This window comes from Trematomus bernacchii, unplaced genomic scaffold (genome assembly GCF_902827165.1).
Source record: "Trematomus bernacchii unplaced genomic scaffold, fTreBer1.1, whole genome shotgun sequence".
Taxonomy (NCBI): domain Eukaryota; kingdom Metazoa; phylum Chordata; class Actinopteri; order Perciformes; family Nototheniidae; genus Trematomus; species Trematomus bernacchii.
The window spans coordinates 86,158-104,623 of NW_022987772.1; the positions used below are offsets into that span (position 1 = coordinate 86,158).

At 38.2% G+C, this 18,466-nt stretch overlaps 1 protein-coding gene across 3 annotated transcripts in view; it reads right to left on the reverse strand.

The window, feature by feature from the left end:
• The window catches only part of LOC117497019 (golgin subfamily B member 1-like), a 50,765-nt gene that overhangs the window by 18,483 nt on the left and 13,816 nt on the right, over positions 1–18,466 (reverse strand). The window contains exons 11-20 of one of the 3 annotated variants that reach the window (XM_034148908.1): positions 17,043–17,158; positions 16,101–16,218; positions 15,251–15,342; positions 13,731–13,881; positions 7,726–7,832; positions 6,405–6,528; positions 3,371–3,504; positions 1,966–2,075; positions 589–757; positions 397–501 (exon numbers count right to left, since the gene is read on the reverse strand). In XM_034148908.1, the coding sequence (XP_034004799.1) occupies positions 397–501; positions 589–757; positions 1,966–2,075; positions 3,371–3,504; positions 6,405–6,528; positions 7,726–7,832; positions 13,731–13,881; positions 15,251–15,342; positions 16,101–16,218; positions 17,043–17,158 (1,226 nt within the window). Of the gene's footprint in view, positions 1–396; positions 502–588; positions 758–1,965; positions 2,076–3,370; positions 3,505–6,404; positions 6,529–7,725; positions 7,878–13,730; positions 13,882–15,250; positions 15,343–16,100; positions 16,219–17,042; positions 17,159–18,466 lie in introns of all 3 variants that reach the window. The other 2 variants (XM_034148907.1, XM_034148906.1) reach the window with 2 other exon arrangements.

Genomic DNA, 18,466 nt, shown 5'->3' on the forward strand with positions numbered 1-18,466 from the left:
TGAAATGAGGAGATAAAAAGAGTGATGTGAGGCAAGAGGATATTTATCACAAGTCTAAAGTGATATTTGATTAGCTCATATCACATATTCTTTATGGTAGTGTCAAGAAGTAATACATAAATGTCCATGTATGCAATTGAATGCAATGAACAGATTAAAACATAAAGGTCGCTCAGAAGCATGGACGGTTATTGTAACAGACTATAAACAATACAAAATCACCAAAAACAGATATTAAACGACCAAAAAGAGATACAAAATGACCATGAGAGATACAAAACAAGATAACAACAAGAAATGCTATATATAAAATGGTCCAAAAGAGCATACAATTGAGAAAAATGCGATAATAAAAAAAATAAAAACTGATTGATATTCACATTTATAAAATCTCACCTTCTCCTTTAGCAGGCTCAGCTTCTGAGTGACGTCAATAACGTCTGACTTCAGCTCTGAGCACTGTTTCTCTGAGACGCTGCACTTCTGAGAAACATTCTCCAGCTACGGGACAAAACATAAGAAATACACAATTACATCCAGCTCAATATTGAAATGTGACGTATACAGAAATAAGGGGTCAGAACGTACAGTGAGCTCAGTCTGGAGGAGCTTGTCAGAAACGTCTTTGTACTGAGTTTCTTTTTCACTCAGAGATTCTCGCAGGCCGTTGATGAGCTCCAGTTTCTCCGACGTCTTGGCCAGCGTGTTCTCCTTCTCGATGAGGGAGCTTTCCAGACACTCCTGCGTGTTGCTCAGTCTGAAAAACACCATCATAGCCGTTTAAAGTGACTCTGATAATACTTCAAGAGTAACTTCAAGGCAAAACTGTAAAAAGTGTTTATGAAACTCACTAGTATATAATATACATTTTGACATATATACTGTATATGTTTTGTGTAATTCTGCACATTTTTAGATAGAGTGATACTTTAATCATCCCAAATTGGGAAATGATGTTGCTTAATTATTTGACGTTAACTTTCTATGTTTATCTTGATATATTCCACATACTGAATGTTTTTTCCTTCATTATTCCAGTATATAAAATATTTAGAAATAGGCTATTAGAGATAATGAGTCATTTATCTTTTGGTATTTTAAGTACATTTTGATGCCTTTTGTACTTTAACTTAAAGTGGACCTATCATGCTATATTTGAATAATATATTGTAGGGCCATACCTATATAAAACATGTCTGTGAAGTTTTTTTTTCAAAATACCAAACAGATCATGCATTTTAGCTATGCCTCATTTCGCTCTATTTGCTCTTTTCCAGCCCTGTTTTTGCAAGGGCTGATTCTGAGAAGTCTTCTTCGCTGCTTTTGTGGCAGATTACAGCGCCACTTACAGGCCTGGCATATGTACTACAGCGTCTCCAGCGCTTTCGAGCGGCAATGGCCGTGGCCCAACCCCCCATTCCCCTGATAGGTGGAGAGTTGCCCATATAGGCGGAGCTCCCTGTTTCTGACGTCAGAACAATTTCAAATCTGGATCAGTTTTTATCAGATCCGTTGCAGCCCTGTTTTTAGAGATTTGGGTATGGAGGAAAAGAGAGAGGGTTGTGTTTTCTGACACTTGGTGAGTTCCCTGGAACACCGGGGACACATATTCATGTATAAAAGACGTACAAAAGTGCATTTTGCATGATCGGTCCCCTTTAAGAAAGCTTTCAAATAAAGGACAAATACTTTTAAAAAGAGGCTTTTTTATTTATGTGAAAAAAGGCAATCAATCAAACTATGTGTTCAGATATATTTCAATGTAGGAAAAGGAAGTAAGTGTGATTTTGTGCGGAGAATAATGTTTTCTCTCAGTGATTGTGCTGTTAAATGTTTGTTGTTTGTTTTTCATGTATTGTGTCTTGACATTTGTCCATGTTGATGTTACACATGGAGCTGCTGTGATGAAAGTCACATTTCAGACTTGATCTGACCAAGTATTATCGTATCGTATAAGTAGCTTACCCTTTGAGCTGCTCGTTGAGGCTGCTCACCAGCAGCTGATGTTTCTCTGCGTCTCGGTTCTGTTGACTCCGGACGCTGGACAGCTGGCTCTGAAGTCTCTCCGACTCGTTCTGAGGTGGCAGAAAAACACACATGAATATGCAAAGATTTGATAAAAAGCTACGGAGAAAAGACTCACTGCACACAGAGCAGGAAGACGAGAGGAGCTGAGTGATTCATATTTAATAGTGTTGCAACATTTAGAAAAAATAACTAATTGTGATTATTTTTACTGATTTATTAAGTCTGTAGTATATCGTTTGTAGGCCAGGATTTCTCTGCAGCTCCTCAATACTTAATTCAAATATGTTCACATATCTTGCCTTTAGAACATTTTCTTCTCTCTGCAATTAGGATATTGCAGAACACCATATGTGACTTTAGACAAAATTGTATTAATTGTTCAGCCCTAACTGACAGAATATCTATTTTCCCAATTTATGTGGAAATAATAAACTTTTATATTCAAAGATGGGAGTGAAGTGTGATTAAGGACACCCGGTGAGTCTGTGACTTAATGTTATTCTGGAAAGTCAGAAGGTGTCCAGGATTAAACGACACACCACACCGTTAGCCGTCACCGCTCTCCAGCGCACACACACACACAAGAGAGGCCACACACACCTGAGGGAACCAATATGGCTGCTCATCTTCATCTACATCAAACGTCACCTGCGTTAGAAGGGTTTGTTACAAACTCCTAGTCCTCAGGGGAAAACATGCAATTCACTCATCGTTTCCTCACGAGGCGAGTCAGGATTAAGAGTTAGATTTCAGTGTGAGAGAATATTTAAAGGTCCCCTATTATACTGTTTTTCATCAATATATTACAGGTCTCAGATTATACAAAACATGTCTCTGAAGTGTTTGGCTCCAAACACCAAACAGATCATTGCAGCATCCCATAATCCCCTCTGTTTCAGCCCTGTTTCTAAAGTGCTGATTCTCTGTCTGTTACTTTAGATGAAAAATAAGGAGCCCCTCCCCACGCCCCCTCTGAGAGAGATTTGGTTAAAAAGAACACAATGGTGCTCTAGGAGGAGATTCAGGTGATAAGGTGGGGGGGGGGGGGTTACCTTGGTTGGTGATTGGCTAATGGTTACACAAGCCAACAGATCGTCATGACATCATAAAGTGGCCAAAATCTGATCAGCTCATTTTCAGACAGGTTTTTATATAAATGGATCAGGACAAAAAGTGAGAGAATCTTTTTTCCTGAAACTTTCAGAATCTCTTTACACAGAGGGGACACATGTTGATGTAGAAGAGACATGAAGAAGAGGGGACACATGTTGATGTAGAAGAGACATGAAAAAGTGGGTTTTGCATAATAGGAGACCTTTAACGTTCTGGATGCTGAGGTTACCTGAAGCGTCTCAATGCGAGCTTGCAGCTGCAGTCGGTCCTCCAGATGTTGGCAGCGCTCCTCCAGACTCAGGATCTGCTCCTGCAGCTGGTTCCTCTCCAGCTCCAGCTCCTCCACAACGGAGCGCAGACCGTCTGCAGGCAGCAGAGCAAAGGTGTTAGGGATGAGACATAAAAGAAAACAAATCAGAGAAAGGCCTTTAATTGGATTTACTATGGATCTAAGAGGATACAATCAGCATCACGTGCATTTCCACTGCATCTTTTTGAGTCGCCACATTTTTCTATGACTGATTTTTGTACACATTTGTAGGGTGCTATTTAATTTAATCAAACATGACTTTGATTAGACAATGTCGAATTTTCCATCGTGATGTGCTGGATTAGTTTGGTTTTTAGCAAAAACAACAGTCTTATCTGCTGATTCATCCATTAAAAAACACTGTCTTTAATCACTGATCAATTATGCTACAGTAGGGCTGCAACACATTCAATTCTTTCTTACATGTCTTGTTTGATGTCTAGAGGTTTTTTTACTAACCTTGAAAAATCCTTAATACAAAAAATTGATTGATAGGATAAAAGGAGTTAGTAATTATTTACTAAATCAACTTTAAATACTACATGTTGTCTTTGTTCTTAGCCTTGTTCCCAAATGTCGGGAAAAAGTGGGAAAAATCTACAGGAAAGATTGAGTGAGTGGGAAGTCATAATCACAGGATGCAAAGTGTGAGGAAACTACATATCTATCAAACATGGGATCATTCAAAAGATATTCTGTGTCAGGCATTGATTAAAAGACAAGATGAGAAAGGCAATTCAAGAGTTCAAGGTTTTGCTGCAAACAATCAGAAAATACATCAGACAGATTTCCATTTAGAAACACAACTTCAAAATTATAATTTTCATTTCAATTTGCTTTTTTGACATGCTGATTTATTTTTTGATTGCATGAACGGCAGAGGATTAAAAGACAACCAGCAGGATGAGAGGAAATGAAGGAAAAAAAGAGTGAAACGTGCAAAACGATGAAAAACAAAACTTACCACGATGGGTGCACCTTCTCACTTACATATGATCTCACAACAATTCAATGCATTCAGTCGACCAATCCAAAAAAACACTTGCCAGCTCAACCAGCATGCACGTGTCCAAAGAAAAAACTTCAAATGATGGAAATGTAAAACGATGAATGAGTGTGTCTCTCGGTGTTACACCAATATTCCCAGAGTTAGTTTAATAAATGTTTCAAATTAGTTTCAATTGAATTTGTTAGGAGAAATAACACTTATCCCAAAAATATGTAAAGCCCAATATTATATAGATCACCCAGTTCTTAGTTCACAATATTGGCAGGTTAGATGAAGAACAAACAAAACCACCACAATTGCTCAATAGAGAATGGGAATCGCAGTGCATTCTGGGACGAGGTGGCTTTCATTTAAAAGTAGAGTCATTAGCTTTCAACAGTCATCTGTCTGTCTTTACAGAGGGAAACTCTCCACAGAGGAATAGGAGTGTTATTTTACTAAATTAAAGTTAATTAATGACATGTTTCTTATAAGTTATGAGAACAATGGAGAGTACACAGTTACTGATGTTGGCGCCTCTCTGGTGTTTTGGTGGTTAGCGCCTACACCTGTTTTGAATTTAAAAGCTAACGTTAGGCTATAAAGGAACTAAAGCACGGCCACATGACTTCAGGTCACCACCGCTAAGCTAAAGGCGGCTAATGTTGGGCTATAAAGGAACTACAGCACGGTCACATGACTTCACGTCACCACCGCTAAGCTAAAGGCGGCTAATGTTGGGCTATAAAGGAACTACAGCACAGTCACATGACTTCATGTCACCGCCGCTAAGCTAAAGGTGGCTAATGTTGAGCTATAAAGGAACTACAGCACGGTCACCTGACTTCATGTCACCGCCGCTAAGCTAAAGGCGGCTAATGTTGGGCTATAAAGGAACTACAGCACGGTCACATGACTTCATGTCACCGCCGCTAAGCTAAAGGCGGCTAATGTTGGGCTATAAAGGAACTACAGCACGGTCACATGACTTCATGTCACCGCCGCTAAGCTAAAGGTGGCTAATGTTGAGCTATAAAGGAACTACAGCACGGTCACATGACTTCATGTCACCGCCGCTAAGCTAAAGGCGGCTAATGTTGGGCTATAAAGGAACTACAGCACGGTCACATGACTTCACGTCACCACCGCTAAGCTAAAGGCGGCTAATGTTGGGCTATAAAGGAACTACAGCCCGGTCACATGACTTCACGTCACCACCGCTAAGCTAAAGGATGCTAATGTTGGGCTATAAAGGAACTACAGCACGGTCACATGACTTCAGGTCACCACCGCTAAGCTAAAGGCAGCTAATGTTGGGCTATAAAGGAACTACAGCACGGTCACATGACTTCACGTCCCCACCGCTAAGCTAAAGGAGGCTAATGTTGGGCTATAAAGGAACTACAGCACAGTCACATGACTTCAGGTCACCACCGCTAAGCTAAAGGCAGCTAATGTTGGGCTATAAAGGAACTACAGCACAGTCACATGACTTCATGTGACCACCGCTAAGCTAAAGGTGGCTAATGTTGGGCTATAAAGGAACTACAGCACGGTCACATGACTTCACGTCCCCACCGCTAAGCTAAAGGAGGCTAATGTTGAGCGTGATGACGTTTAGTCGTCTCATTTAGACACTTGTACCAGTGGGGTGTTAACTGATGCATTTTATGTCGTGGAAGAAAACGTTAAAATGTCTTCAGCTTGTGTTAACCACAGACCTTATTTCAGACAAACAATCAACAACACACTCAGAAAACCATTGACCTCCAGACAAGGAGACAGAAGGGCTAAAATCCTGACTAATTCCAGTTTTTCGACTCATTCCTGCACCACTCTTCCCATTCCCTATGAAGTAAGTTTGGAGTGTTATGGTGAAAACGACAAAATAACCCAAAGACACTTTATCCAGAGTAACGTGCGGATGTGTGCATGCCGGAGTAAACTGTCCAGCGGGTCTCACACCTGTGTCAGGAGAACTGAACTCGGGCCACCAACCTCCCATGTTCTCTCCCTCCATCTGGGTGGTGCTCTCCGAGGGGCCGCGAGGGTCTTGGAAGGGGGTCTGCCCGTCAAACTCAAAGTCCTCCTGCAAGAGGGAGACACTTAGTAAAAGGCAATAACATGATAACTACCTCTGAACGCATAATTCTAATGAAAATAATTAAGCGCAGATATTCAAGTGTACAAAAGTTGTATCAAAAACACTGCCCGTCAAACTCAAAGTCCTCCTGCAAGAGGGAGACACTTGATTAATGTTCAAGTTCAAGGCTTTTATTGTCAGTTGTACATAGCTACAGTGTAGTTATGACGATGACATTCTTAGGTCACAGGCTCCTCCAGCAGAGCAACACAATAACACAGATAATAGTGAAGCACACAACGTAAACTAAACAAACACTGAAATAAAGCGGGAAAAAAAGGCAGAGTTGGAGAGGGGCAAAAGACACGGCAGCCCTCATCACCGGCGCCATCTTTATTCGAAGGCAGGCATTTTACGATATCTTTCTGGTTATCCATGTGTATATTCTCATGGATCTGTGTTTCTCTTTTGATTGTATTTTGTTGCTGCTATAACACCTGAATTTCCCTACAGGGATTAAAAAAAGGTCCCTTTTATTTTATCTTATCATGCATTAGGTCAGGTGTGTCAATGCCAGAGAGAGAGAGAGCAAACACATTGACCAATTACGTCCAGAACGTACGCCCAAAGATGACTCTTAATTTCTACTTCACTGTTTCTCAATTCCTGTTCTATGGCTCTCTCTGGCGTAAATCAAGGGGCAACCATGATTTATGTGCACCATTTTATAAGCATTTAACCCCTGTTCTCCATGTTCTGTTTCTGATTAAGTGTTGTTATTGCTTTGTCTCCATGTCCCTCGTGTTATGCCAGAGAGAGAGAATTGATCAATTACGTCCAGAGCGTACGCCCAAAGATGATTCTTAATTTCTACTTCACTGGTTCTCAATTCCTGTTCTAGATTCAAGATTCAAAGGCAAGGCAAGTTTATTTTTATAGCACCTTTCAACACAAGGCAATTCAAAGTGCTTTACAAAAATGAAAGACATTAAGAAAATGGTATTTAAAAACAGTCATTAAAAAGCAAAGGTTGTATTGTCATATAGCTTTGTCATATGCACAAATGTAGAAATGGCAATGAAATTCTTCTGACCTGAGCTCTTCTATGGCTCTCTCTGGCGTAAAACAAGCGACAACCATGATTGATGTGCACAATCTTTCATAAACAATACACACATATAAGCACTTAACCCCTCCACCCACCTGCAGGCTCCGTTGTGCGGGTGTTGAGAGCTTCTTGCTCCGATGATGGCCGAGACCCCGAGCTTGAGTCAGCTCCTCCTCCAACTCCTGCTGCCGGCTGGCCAGTGCTGGATCGGAGCAGCCAGGAAAGAACCAGTCATCCTCAATCAGTTTTGTGCCACAGGGAGAGGGGGGGGGGGGGGGGGGTTGTTTATGGATGGAGGGGAAGTGGTGGGTGTAACAGTAATAAAATGGTAGGGAGGGGACAGAATGATGTAAAGAGGCTAAAAGAAGACTATTTTCTGCAGAGCTGAGGTGGATGGTGTTTGATGAAGAGGGAGGTGAGGCACTTTCAACACTACATATGAACTGATATATGAAAACAGAGTTATAAAACAGTGAAGGCAATAAGAGAGACAGAGAGAGTAAAGGGTGGAGAAAGAGGAAGCAAAGAGACGTCCACACCAAGAACAAAAACTATCAATATAAGTATACCGTGTGGATGTGAGCCACTGTGCTTCATTCAGTGATCATTTAGCAGTCGTAGTTTCATGACTTCATACTGTATCAGGTCATCACACTTAAAGAGGACATAATATTTTTATGGTGCTGTGTTTATTGTATTTTGTAACTCTGGCACAACAATTTCCTTCGGGATAAATAAAGTCTTATCTATCTATCTACCTATCCATCTATATCTATCTATCTATCTATCTACCTATCCATCCATCTATATCTATCTATCTATCCGTCTGTCTGTCTGTCTGTCTGTGTGTCTGTCTGTCTATCTATCTATTATTCTCATTTTCAGGTTCAATAGAAGCATGAGGGTTACATCTTGATGTGTATTTCTCTAAATGTTGATTTAGATTTACAATAACGTTATACAATTAAGCTATACGCTTTTTTCCAGGTGCTGTGAGTCCCATAAACGACACTTCCAGCACATATTTTTCCGGTTTAAAGCCTTCAAGTGGCTTAAAGAGAATAGTTATTTGAAAATGTAGTTTATTTACACATTAATCATTTAAATATATTATCCTTTTCTGAACTCTTATCTGTCCCATCCTGAATTTCACGTTTATAACTGTTGCTGCCAATACCTGAATTATTAAAGGTGTTATCTTAATCATGGTTTAATGAGTTTCAGAATAATAAAGTCTAAGGTTATTAGCTCAAAGCAGGCCCTAATAATGAGCAATGATGACCTGTAACTTCTGTTAGTTGCTATTCATGAATATAAGATGTAAATAATCGTATAAATAAATAGTAAGAATATGAAATCAGTTGAAAAGTAACTTCCACTGTGTGTTTTTCAGCACCATGTAGGAGAGGAGAGATGCTTTTCATTTTACTCATCCAGCCTCCTGTACTGAACAAAGACACATTTGTATTTTCATAGATTCAGATTTTCTGTCAGTGTTTCTATCGTCATTATTGATTCAATGGATCATCGTTAAGTTGTGGATGTCGACTCCTCCCTCCACTTCGAGCTTGAAGGATTTAAAAATCCATATTTATAGTTATTGTTCTTGATATGGACGGCGCTTTATTGAAACTCCAGACATGTATGAATTTGTTATGTTTGCATAATGGACCTGAGAAACACTTAAAAAAGCAACATCCAGGTCAGAGCCATGCACACCTAATCTGCACAGCGAGAGAAACACAGCATCACACAGTAAGAGGAAGTGGCTGTGGGACGACTTTAAGCTAAACACACACTTAAAGCCAGAGTTTTTTACCACAGTAACACAGATCTGAGGGGGAGTTATATGTGCGTCTGTGGGTTTTCATTTAGCAGCGTAGAGATGCAAGCAGGGGAGTGCCAGATTGTTTTTGGGAGCGAATAAAACATATTCCCATCTGTTTTGTGACAACAGGCTGATTTTAACGTGAGGGGAGAGAAAGTGGGGGTGGGGGGGGGTGAGCTCAAAGCAAAGGGAGGGGCAGAAAGAGAAAGAGAAAGAGAGATCGGGGGGTTAGGCAGTGGTCAGTGAGGGGTCAGTGAAATCAGCAGGTTAAGCAGAGCGCAATTTAAAAGGACTATGCATCTAATACAGCAGTATAGCATTGAATATAACTGAGAAAATGCAGCATCTACTGGCCATGAAGAGTGAAATAAGTGTGAAGCTAAATAGATTTTGTATTTGTTCTGTGCCTGAATGTCATGTGATTCCTGGAGGCAACTCTGATTTCAGTTGTTATTTTTTGTGGAAGGTTAATGTTTGCGTAACTGATTTGCACGTAAAAAAGATGTTAACATTTTTTTATGATAGTTGAAATTACAACATCAGAAACAATTATTTCATTTTTTATTCTTAAGACTGATTCAAGACGTTTCCATTCTTATGAAAGCCTTTTTTTGTTGTTAATTAATTAATTTTAAGACTTTTCAAGGTTGGATCTGTTTAAGTGTTCAGCAAACTGTGTTTACATGACAATCATTTTCCTTAATTCTGATCAAGGCAATCAAAATGTCAGTAGATATGGAAATAAGGTGATGGATTGACGCTTCAAAATGTAGTAGAATTGAGATGAAATCAAATTAAAAAAATTAACACCTTGGTTTCCCCTCTAAATAAGTCTTCCTTTACGTTGAGCCTTTGGATCTAAATTATAATATATATATAATAATACAAACTTATATTATAAAATGTGATTTAAATAATAAAGACGTCTTGCTGCCAAATGCAAGATATGTTTAGTTGCAGAAGAAGAAGCGACAGCTCAGCAGAAATGTTAGAATTGTTAAGAGCAAGTTTTTAAGAATTGTTAATTAAGCTCCAACATAGATTAGTCTTAATTAAGCACGCTCCTGTTGTCCCACATTAAAACAACTTGTGAGTCACAGTTTCCACTTCAGAGTACGATGGTATTTACAGGATTTCCAGCAGCACTTGAAAGCAGCACCAACAATATGAGTGAGTTAGTTTTCACGCTGCCTATTGAAGCTCCACCTGAATAAAGTCACCAAATATTAACACCAGAGGAATGATAGGATAGAAGGAAAAGGCAAAGACGATCTCTCTGTTCTCTGAGCCTGAGCGAATGATCCGAACGATGAATTAAATGCAGTGTTCTTTGAGAGAAAGTGTTAAATACTGTATTTCAAATCTTGTTTAGTATGGGCCTTTTCTTAAGAATAAGCTCTCTTGATTAAAAACACCTGCACTTTTAAAGCTTTATCAGTATAATATATGATTTAAATAGTAATAGGATTTTTCAAATGCATCTGAGTTAGTGCATCATTAGTCATCCCACCACGAACTGAAAAAAGTGCCGTTTAAGTTGTTTCACTATATTTGATAATACGGAAATGTAGTGTAATGACATTTTACATTAACTTGTATACATATATTTTAACTTTAATTGCACATTATTTATTTTATTCTAGTTTATTCATTCTCAAATGGAATTTTTTAGATCAGTATTTCTGATTCTGAGTAAAGCTGACTAATTAATTAATCGAACATTTGTTGTTTTTAAAAGTAATTGTTTTCGTTGAAAAATGTCAGGAAATGCTGAGCCAATACAAAATGGAGATCTCCTGCTGTTCCCTATCAAATATCAAATTAAAGCGAATGTTTTTGGATTTGGGACAGACAAAACAAGATATTTAAATTCATCATCCTGCACTTTGGAAATGGGGGTGGACATTTTACATTCACTTCTCACTCCTATCTTATCTTAACTTTAATTGCACATTCTTACTTCCTATGTTTTTAAAATATGTATGTTATTCTAGCTTATTCATTCTGAAATGGAAAAATAGTTAAGAAAATCAGTATTTCTGATTCTGTGTAAAGCTGCACAATTGATTAATCGAAAATGTTCTGTTGTTAAAAGTAATTTTTTCGTACAAAAATGTCAGGAAATGCTTTTTTGAGCCAATACAAAATGGAGATCTCCTGCTGTTCTCTATCAAATATCAAATTAAAGCGAATGTTTTTGGATCTGGGACGGACAAAACAAGACATTTAGTCATCACCCTGCACTTTGGGAAATGGGGGTGGACATTTTTTTCAGACCAAAATATTAATGACTAAAAATAATCAGCAGATTTATTCAAATTAAAATAGTTGTTAGTTGCAGCATTAATGATTTTTCTGAGTTACTCTGAAAATATTTTAGCGTGGCCACACCAGAAATTAAGAGATGGGAAAAAGAGAACAGATCAACAAAAGAGGGGGGGGGAAACAGGAAAAGAAAGGAAAATACAAGATGGCCGACAGTGCAGCGGGTCACTGTTCTGCCTGCAGCTCGCCCCCCCCCCCCAGAGGAAGGTGAATGTTGGGGGAAGCTGCAGGCAGAACAGTGACCCGCTGCACTGGAGGAGTGGGGGGGGGCCTGCATGCACAAAACTGATGGGAAACTGTTCTGAGAGGCTGCTCCCATCCCTGGAGCGGGGCAGGAGCCGGGGGGGGACGGGGGGGACGGGACGGGACGCTCGCCAATAACAACGGTTAGGACGGGGAGGGGGGGCGAGAAAACACAAATAATGTTGAGTCAGATAGCAGAGGACATGTGGTAAACAAAATCAAAAAGTCTAAGGCTTCATCCACAGTCCTGTGTTTAAACAAAAACAATATCCTTAGGGCCGGTTTCCACATCGCACCGGCGTCTTTTTTAATTGATTTCAACGAGAGTGCATGCTATAGGAAGCGACCGGCGTCTCTGAGCCGGTGACGACATTGTAAACATTTGATAAAGAGCTTTTTTCTGGCCGTGTTTGCCAGACGGAAATCTTTTACTTTAAGTCCTATTTTCCTGTTAAAATAGGACTATTATTAATACATTTTTATATTTTACTTATTTCATTTATTTATTTCATTTATTAAAATTCTTTCTACGCGTCTCCAGACTTGAATGCAATCCTGAAGTTTTTCTAGATAAAACGCTGTCAACTTAGTGTCCATACTACTACAATAATGTAGTAGTATGGACACTAGGTGTACATGGAGGAAAAGGTTTGAAAATACACTTTAATGTGGTTGTAGCTTTACTCTCTTGCTGCTACACGTGTCCTATATCCGACTCTTTACCAGTCAAATTTACACAAATGTGGCAAATGATGTGCCAAATGTTTTTTTACGTCAGCCACACAAGTAGTGTGCTTTCTTGTTTATTTCTTGTCTTTTAATTTGTATTGTACAAAGCCATGTCTTTTTATGCTGCTGCAACACAAACATGTCCCAAATTGGGATCAATAAAGTTATTGTCTTATCTTATCTTAGTGACCAGTATTTGTCACAGCTTCAGAAACACAAAAGGGAGAGAAAATAGAAACGTTTCCAAACTTCAGACTGAAGAACACCACTCGGCGCAAGAGTGAGTTAATACAATATAATACAATTTAACTTAAATAATGTAAATAGAAACTGATTCAAATCTGTATCTAATGTAATAAAATCAAGTACATTTTTTATCATTAAGCCCAATATTGGAAATAACCAATTTGTCTTAAGGGGTTTCAAATCTGTGCCACTACACTAAACTCCACTAAAAGTTTAAGAAAAAAATCGTGAAGAGCAAAACAGGAGGGACAAACATGGTGATGAAGTTTTGATGGTAAAAAAAAAAAGGGCTGGGTGAAATTCTGGCTCAAACACTAATGATTTATGGTTTAAAATAATAGCAATTAATCATTTTAAGCAGGGTCATCAAACTCATAAATTGATCAGTATAAAGATGAAAGAATAAATGAGAATTATTTCAATTTAAGTAGAGAGAATGGAAAGTCAGGAGATTTAGGAGATTGAGTTAAATTACCGCTTATTTCAGAGATGCTTAAAGAGAAAGAAAGGAAATTGATTTGCTTAACTGTGTGGCTTATTTTTGCACATCATATTGGTCAGTTAAAGATCTTTAAAAAGGAGACTCAGATTGAGTATTGGCAGTGTGTGAGATTGTTGACGCAGATTAGGTGTGCATTAGGCAACATCTGTGCATTGTGACCCTATTAGTGACTCCTGGTGATCTGAGAGTGCTAACAGCTGTGGATGTGTGTCACCCTGCACTCTTACCCTCCCTCTCCTCCTCCATGTGGCTGATCCGCAGCACCATGGCAGCTTTCTCCTCTTTGGCCCGGTCTCTGGCGCTGACCGCATCAGAAACCATCTCCTGCCACTCCAGAACGTGACTCTGAGTGTCGTCCGCGCTGCCCGACTCACTCGCCTGACAGCACACAGGGAGAGAGGTACAGGGTGAGTTTAAGAAGGTTTCAACAATGTTGTTACACCCAGCTCGGGGGAAAGGGAAAGTAACATATAACCAGTTGGTGTTGGTAAATTAAAAGCTCAAAGCTCAAATGAAATGGCAACAAGCAGCCACAAACAAAACAAAGGGCCAGAAAGGCACCGGTTTATAGAAACAAACAAAGGGAAACTAAGGGACACTCTTAACTAAGAGTTAACTATTAAATACACAAAATAAATACCTAACAAACAATAAACAAAACCCCTCACTTCTTAAGTGGAACAAGAAACTAACAGTCGCATGACTTCACGTCACCACCGCTAAGCTAAAGGCGGCTAATGTTGGGCTATAAAGGAACTACAACACGGTCACATGACTTCACATCACCACCGCTAAGCTAAAGGTGGCTAATGTTGGGCTATAAAGGAACTACAGCACGGTCACATGACTTCACGTCACCACCGCTAAGCTAAAGGTGGCTAATGTTGGGCTATAAAGGAACTACAGCACGGTCACATGACTTCACGTCACCACCGCTAAGCTAAAGGTGGCTAATGTTGGGCTATAAAGGAACTACAGCACGGTCACATGACTTCACGTCACCACCGCTAAGCTAAAGGTGGCTAATGTTGGGCTATAAAGGAACTACAGCACGGTCACATGACTTCACGTCACCACCGCTAAGCTAAAGGTGGCTAATGTTGGGCTATAAAGGAACTACAGCACGGTCACATGACTTCACGTCACCACCGCTAAGCTAAAGGTGGCTAATATTGGGCGTGATGACCTTTAGTCGTCTCATTTAGACACTTGTTAACAACCCAAATAGGCTGTAACAAAACACAGCTATGGCGGGGACAAGTTAACAGATGTAATATCTTAACATTAGAGAAGAGAGGAGGAGATCTGTGGATGATTTGGTATTCTCCATCCATGTCTAGTTGCATTTTCACGTTCCCATCACACCCGAGTGAAGCAGAAAATAATGTAAGTCTTCCACAATGAAAGCACATTTTAGCAAGATTTAGAGCGTTCAGTTTAAGAAGTATAAAATCATATTCAAGACCATTTTAGACATTGTTCGGCTCACATTTGACAATTGAATTCAAGACTTATTAATACTTTTTAAGAAACTATTTAACTCCCTGTAAATAATAAATAACCTGCACAATTATTTATACATTTTGCAAGATTTAGAGCATTCAATTTAAGACCTATACAATCATATTCAACACCATTTTAGACATGGTTAGGCTTTGAATTCCAGACCTATCAATACTTTTTAAGGAACTATTTAACTCCCTGTAAATCAGGCACAAAGATTAAGCAGGAAAGTCTGCCCCCTGACCTGAGAGGCCGTCCTCTTGGTGAACTGCTCCAGGTCGGCCTGTAGGGTCCTCTGCTGCTCCTCGTACACCTCCAGCTTAGCCTCCAGCGTTTCTACCAGAAAACATCAAACAGAGTTCATTTTGAGATTCATCACAGCTAGAAAACCACCAGACTCAGGGACAGTTTCATTCCACAGGCCATAAGACTGTTAAACACCTGAACTAAGAACATCCATACATTCATCAACTTACAAATTATGTATTACTTGTATAGAGACTCTTATGGCACTACTTCTATAAGTATAATGTATACTTTAATTGTATAATTAAGTGGATATCTAATTGCTTACACTTTAGACTATTCTGCACTATTTCTATTATATTCTATTTTATTGTATTTACTTGCACTATTTTATCCGTTTCATTGTGTTGCTCTGGTGGAGGAGCCTGTGACCTAAGATTTTCTTTGACATAACTACACTGTAGCTATGCACGCATGACAATAAAAGCCTTGAAACTCGAGTCTTGAAATGACAATGACACACACAAAGAAGATATGAAGCCCTGAAGTCTCTGCTGTCAGGATGGAGTTTCTTACATTCATTAACTTACAAATGATGTATCACTTGTATAGAGACTCTTATGGCACTACTTCTATTCCATTTTATTTGTATTTACTTGCACTATTTTATCAGTTTTATTGTGTTGCACTGTTGGAGGAGCCTGTGACCTAAGATTTTCATTGATATAACTACACTGTAGCTATGTACGAATGACAATAAAAGCCTTGAATCTTTGAATCTTTAAAATGACACGCACAAATAAAATATGAAGCCCTGAAGTCTCTGCTGTCAGGTTTGAGTTGGTTACCGTTCTTAGCTTTGAGCTCCTCGTACTGCTCCACCTTCCAGAGGTTCTCCTCCCTCTCCTCCTCCAGCGCTGTGATGCGACTCCGCAGGGCGTTCAGGTCCGGAGGCGCACCTCCCGCCTGAAGGGGATACAATAAAGTTATTTTAAATAGGTCTGCATTTTTTATTTTGCATCCTGGGTAAAGAGAGAGTTACTCATGCATTTAAATGTGTTTTATATTTTTAAGATAAGACTTTATTTATCCCGAAGGAAATTGTTGTTTTGAGTTACAAAAATACAATAAACACAGCTGCATAATAATATAACTGTACACTAACAGCGCAGTAAAAAAAGCAATTAAATATCTACAAGTAACATAGTTTTACTCTGGGGAACAAGTGGGGATTTTACACACTGTTGAAGATCAAGGATTGTGGGAATCAAAATTGTATTTATTTAGTGTGACAATCGCTCCATTCAGAATCAAATGAAATACAAATATTTATATGTATTTATGTATTTATATGAACGTAAAAAGTAAATGTAAAATTCTGAAATAAATGGTAAAATAAATTAAATAAATAGAAAATATATATAAAAAAACACAAGAAGTTAAATAAAAAATGTGTAACAAAAGGTTCAAATAGATAAATAAAGTACAAATATTAATGAAAAATAACATGCAGGTAAGGTGAAAATGTGCAATAAAAGGATAACAAAAAGAAATATAAGAAGTTAATCTAAATTAGCAAAAACAAAATGTATAAAAATGATCCGTATAATTCAATATATGCAGTGTTGTATTAGTGATTTGCTAAATTAAATATGTGTAATGCCTTTTGGAATAACAGAACATATGTCTTTTAGTCGCCCTATTAACATCTGGAGGGGATTTTCATTTAGAGAAATAAATATCAGAGCGTTTTTGTAAAATAATCTAAACATGTGATCTTTTCCTCTCACCTGGCTTTTCTTCAGCTCCTCCTCCAACTGCCTGATCCGATTTTTGGACCAGGCTTTCATCTTCAGGAACTTTGCCTCCGATCTGCTCGCCTCGTCCGTCTTCTTCTTGGCTCGGCCTGCAAAAAGAAAACAAAGGGAGAAAGTTACATTGAATAATAATAATAATCAAAGCTTTAGGAAGATCAACATGTTGTCTTAAAATCATCCAACAGATTCAAATGCATTGTCGTTACAAAAAATACATCTGATTGTTTTTATTAAATCAGGTTCACAACAATTATCTTGGGTGAATATTTGATTAAAAGCTAAAAGGTGGTTAAAAAAACCTTGATTTTTTATTTTACTTTAGATAAAAAAATACCACTTTATTTGATTTACCATTAAATGTTGTGTATAGGGTCTTCTTGCAGTTAAAAGCAGAAGTTAGAAGTTTGAACTGATCCATATATTTTCCGATGAAAGCCTAAAAAAACCTGAGAGATTTTCAGTTGAATTCTTCAATAAGTACATTTAGCTTTCAGGAAGTAAAGGCAGCATTTAATACTAGACTTTTACAAAAGTTACTTTACTCTGAAATGCAATTCAATTATTTTCCTTTGTCATAAATATGTGTTTATTACATATTTTCTATTTTAAACCAAAGATATACTTATTATTAATACACTTTTGGATCATTGAGCAGCTAGTGTTAGATTAGTCGTTGTGTATTTGCTTAGCGTCAAGTGTTTTAAGGTGGTTCATATGTCTGTATAACACATCTGAACTCCCTCCAATTCTAGACGCGTTAATAATATATATTTGAAATACTATCTGTTAAGTGTCTGAACTTAATTCTCAGACACTAGTCCCTATTCTCCATCCTGTCTCATGATATTCTTGTATTTTAACCCACCTTCCAGCTAAGGCAGCATTTGTTATTAGACTTTTAAACAAGTTACTTTACTCTGAAATGCAATTTAATTATTTTCCTTTGTCAAAAATATGTGTTAATTACATATTTTCTATTTTAAAACCAATTTTCGTACTTATTAAAACACTTTTGGACCATTTAGCAGTTTCTTAGTTTGTTGTGTCTGCTGTTTTAAAGTGGTTAATATTTCTGTATAACACATGAACTCTCTCCAATTCTAGACGTGTTATTAATATATATTTGATATACTATCTGTTAAGTGTCTGAACTTAATTCTCAGACACTATTCTTGACCGTATTGTTCTTGTATTTGTATGGTAATGTTTTGTAAGCGTACTGTTCTATGTATCATAGGTCCAATTTTTTGTCACTTTAAATATTATATATTAAACGTTGTTAGCTTGTATTGTCAAATGATACTTATACTGTCTGTTATGTGTGATTGCACCTTTGGGAATGCCTGGAATTTCGCTGTACTCTGCGTAGTGACAATAAAGGAATCTAATGTCTCTAT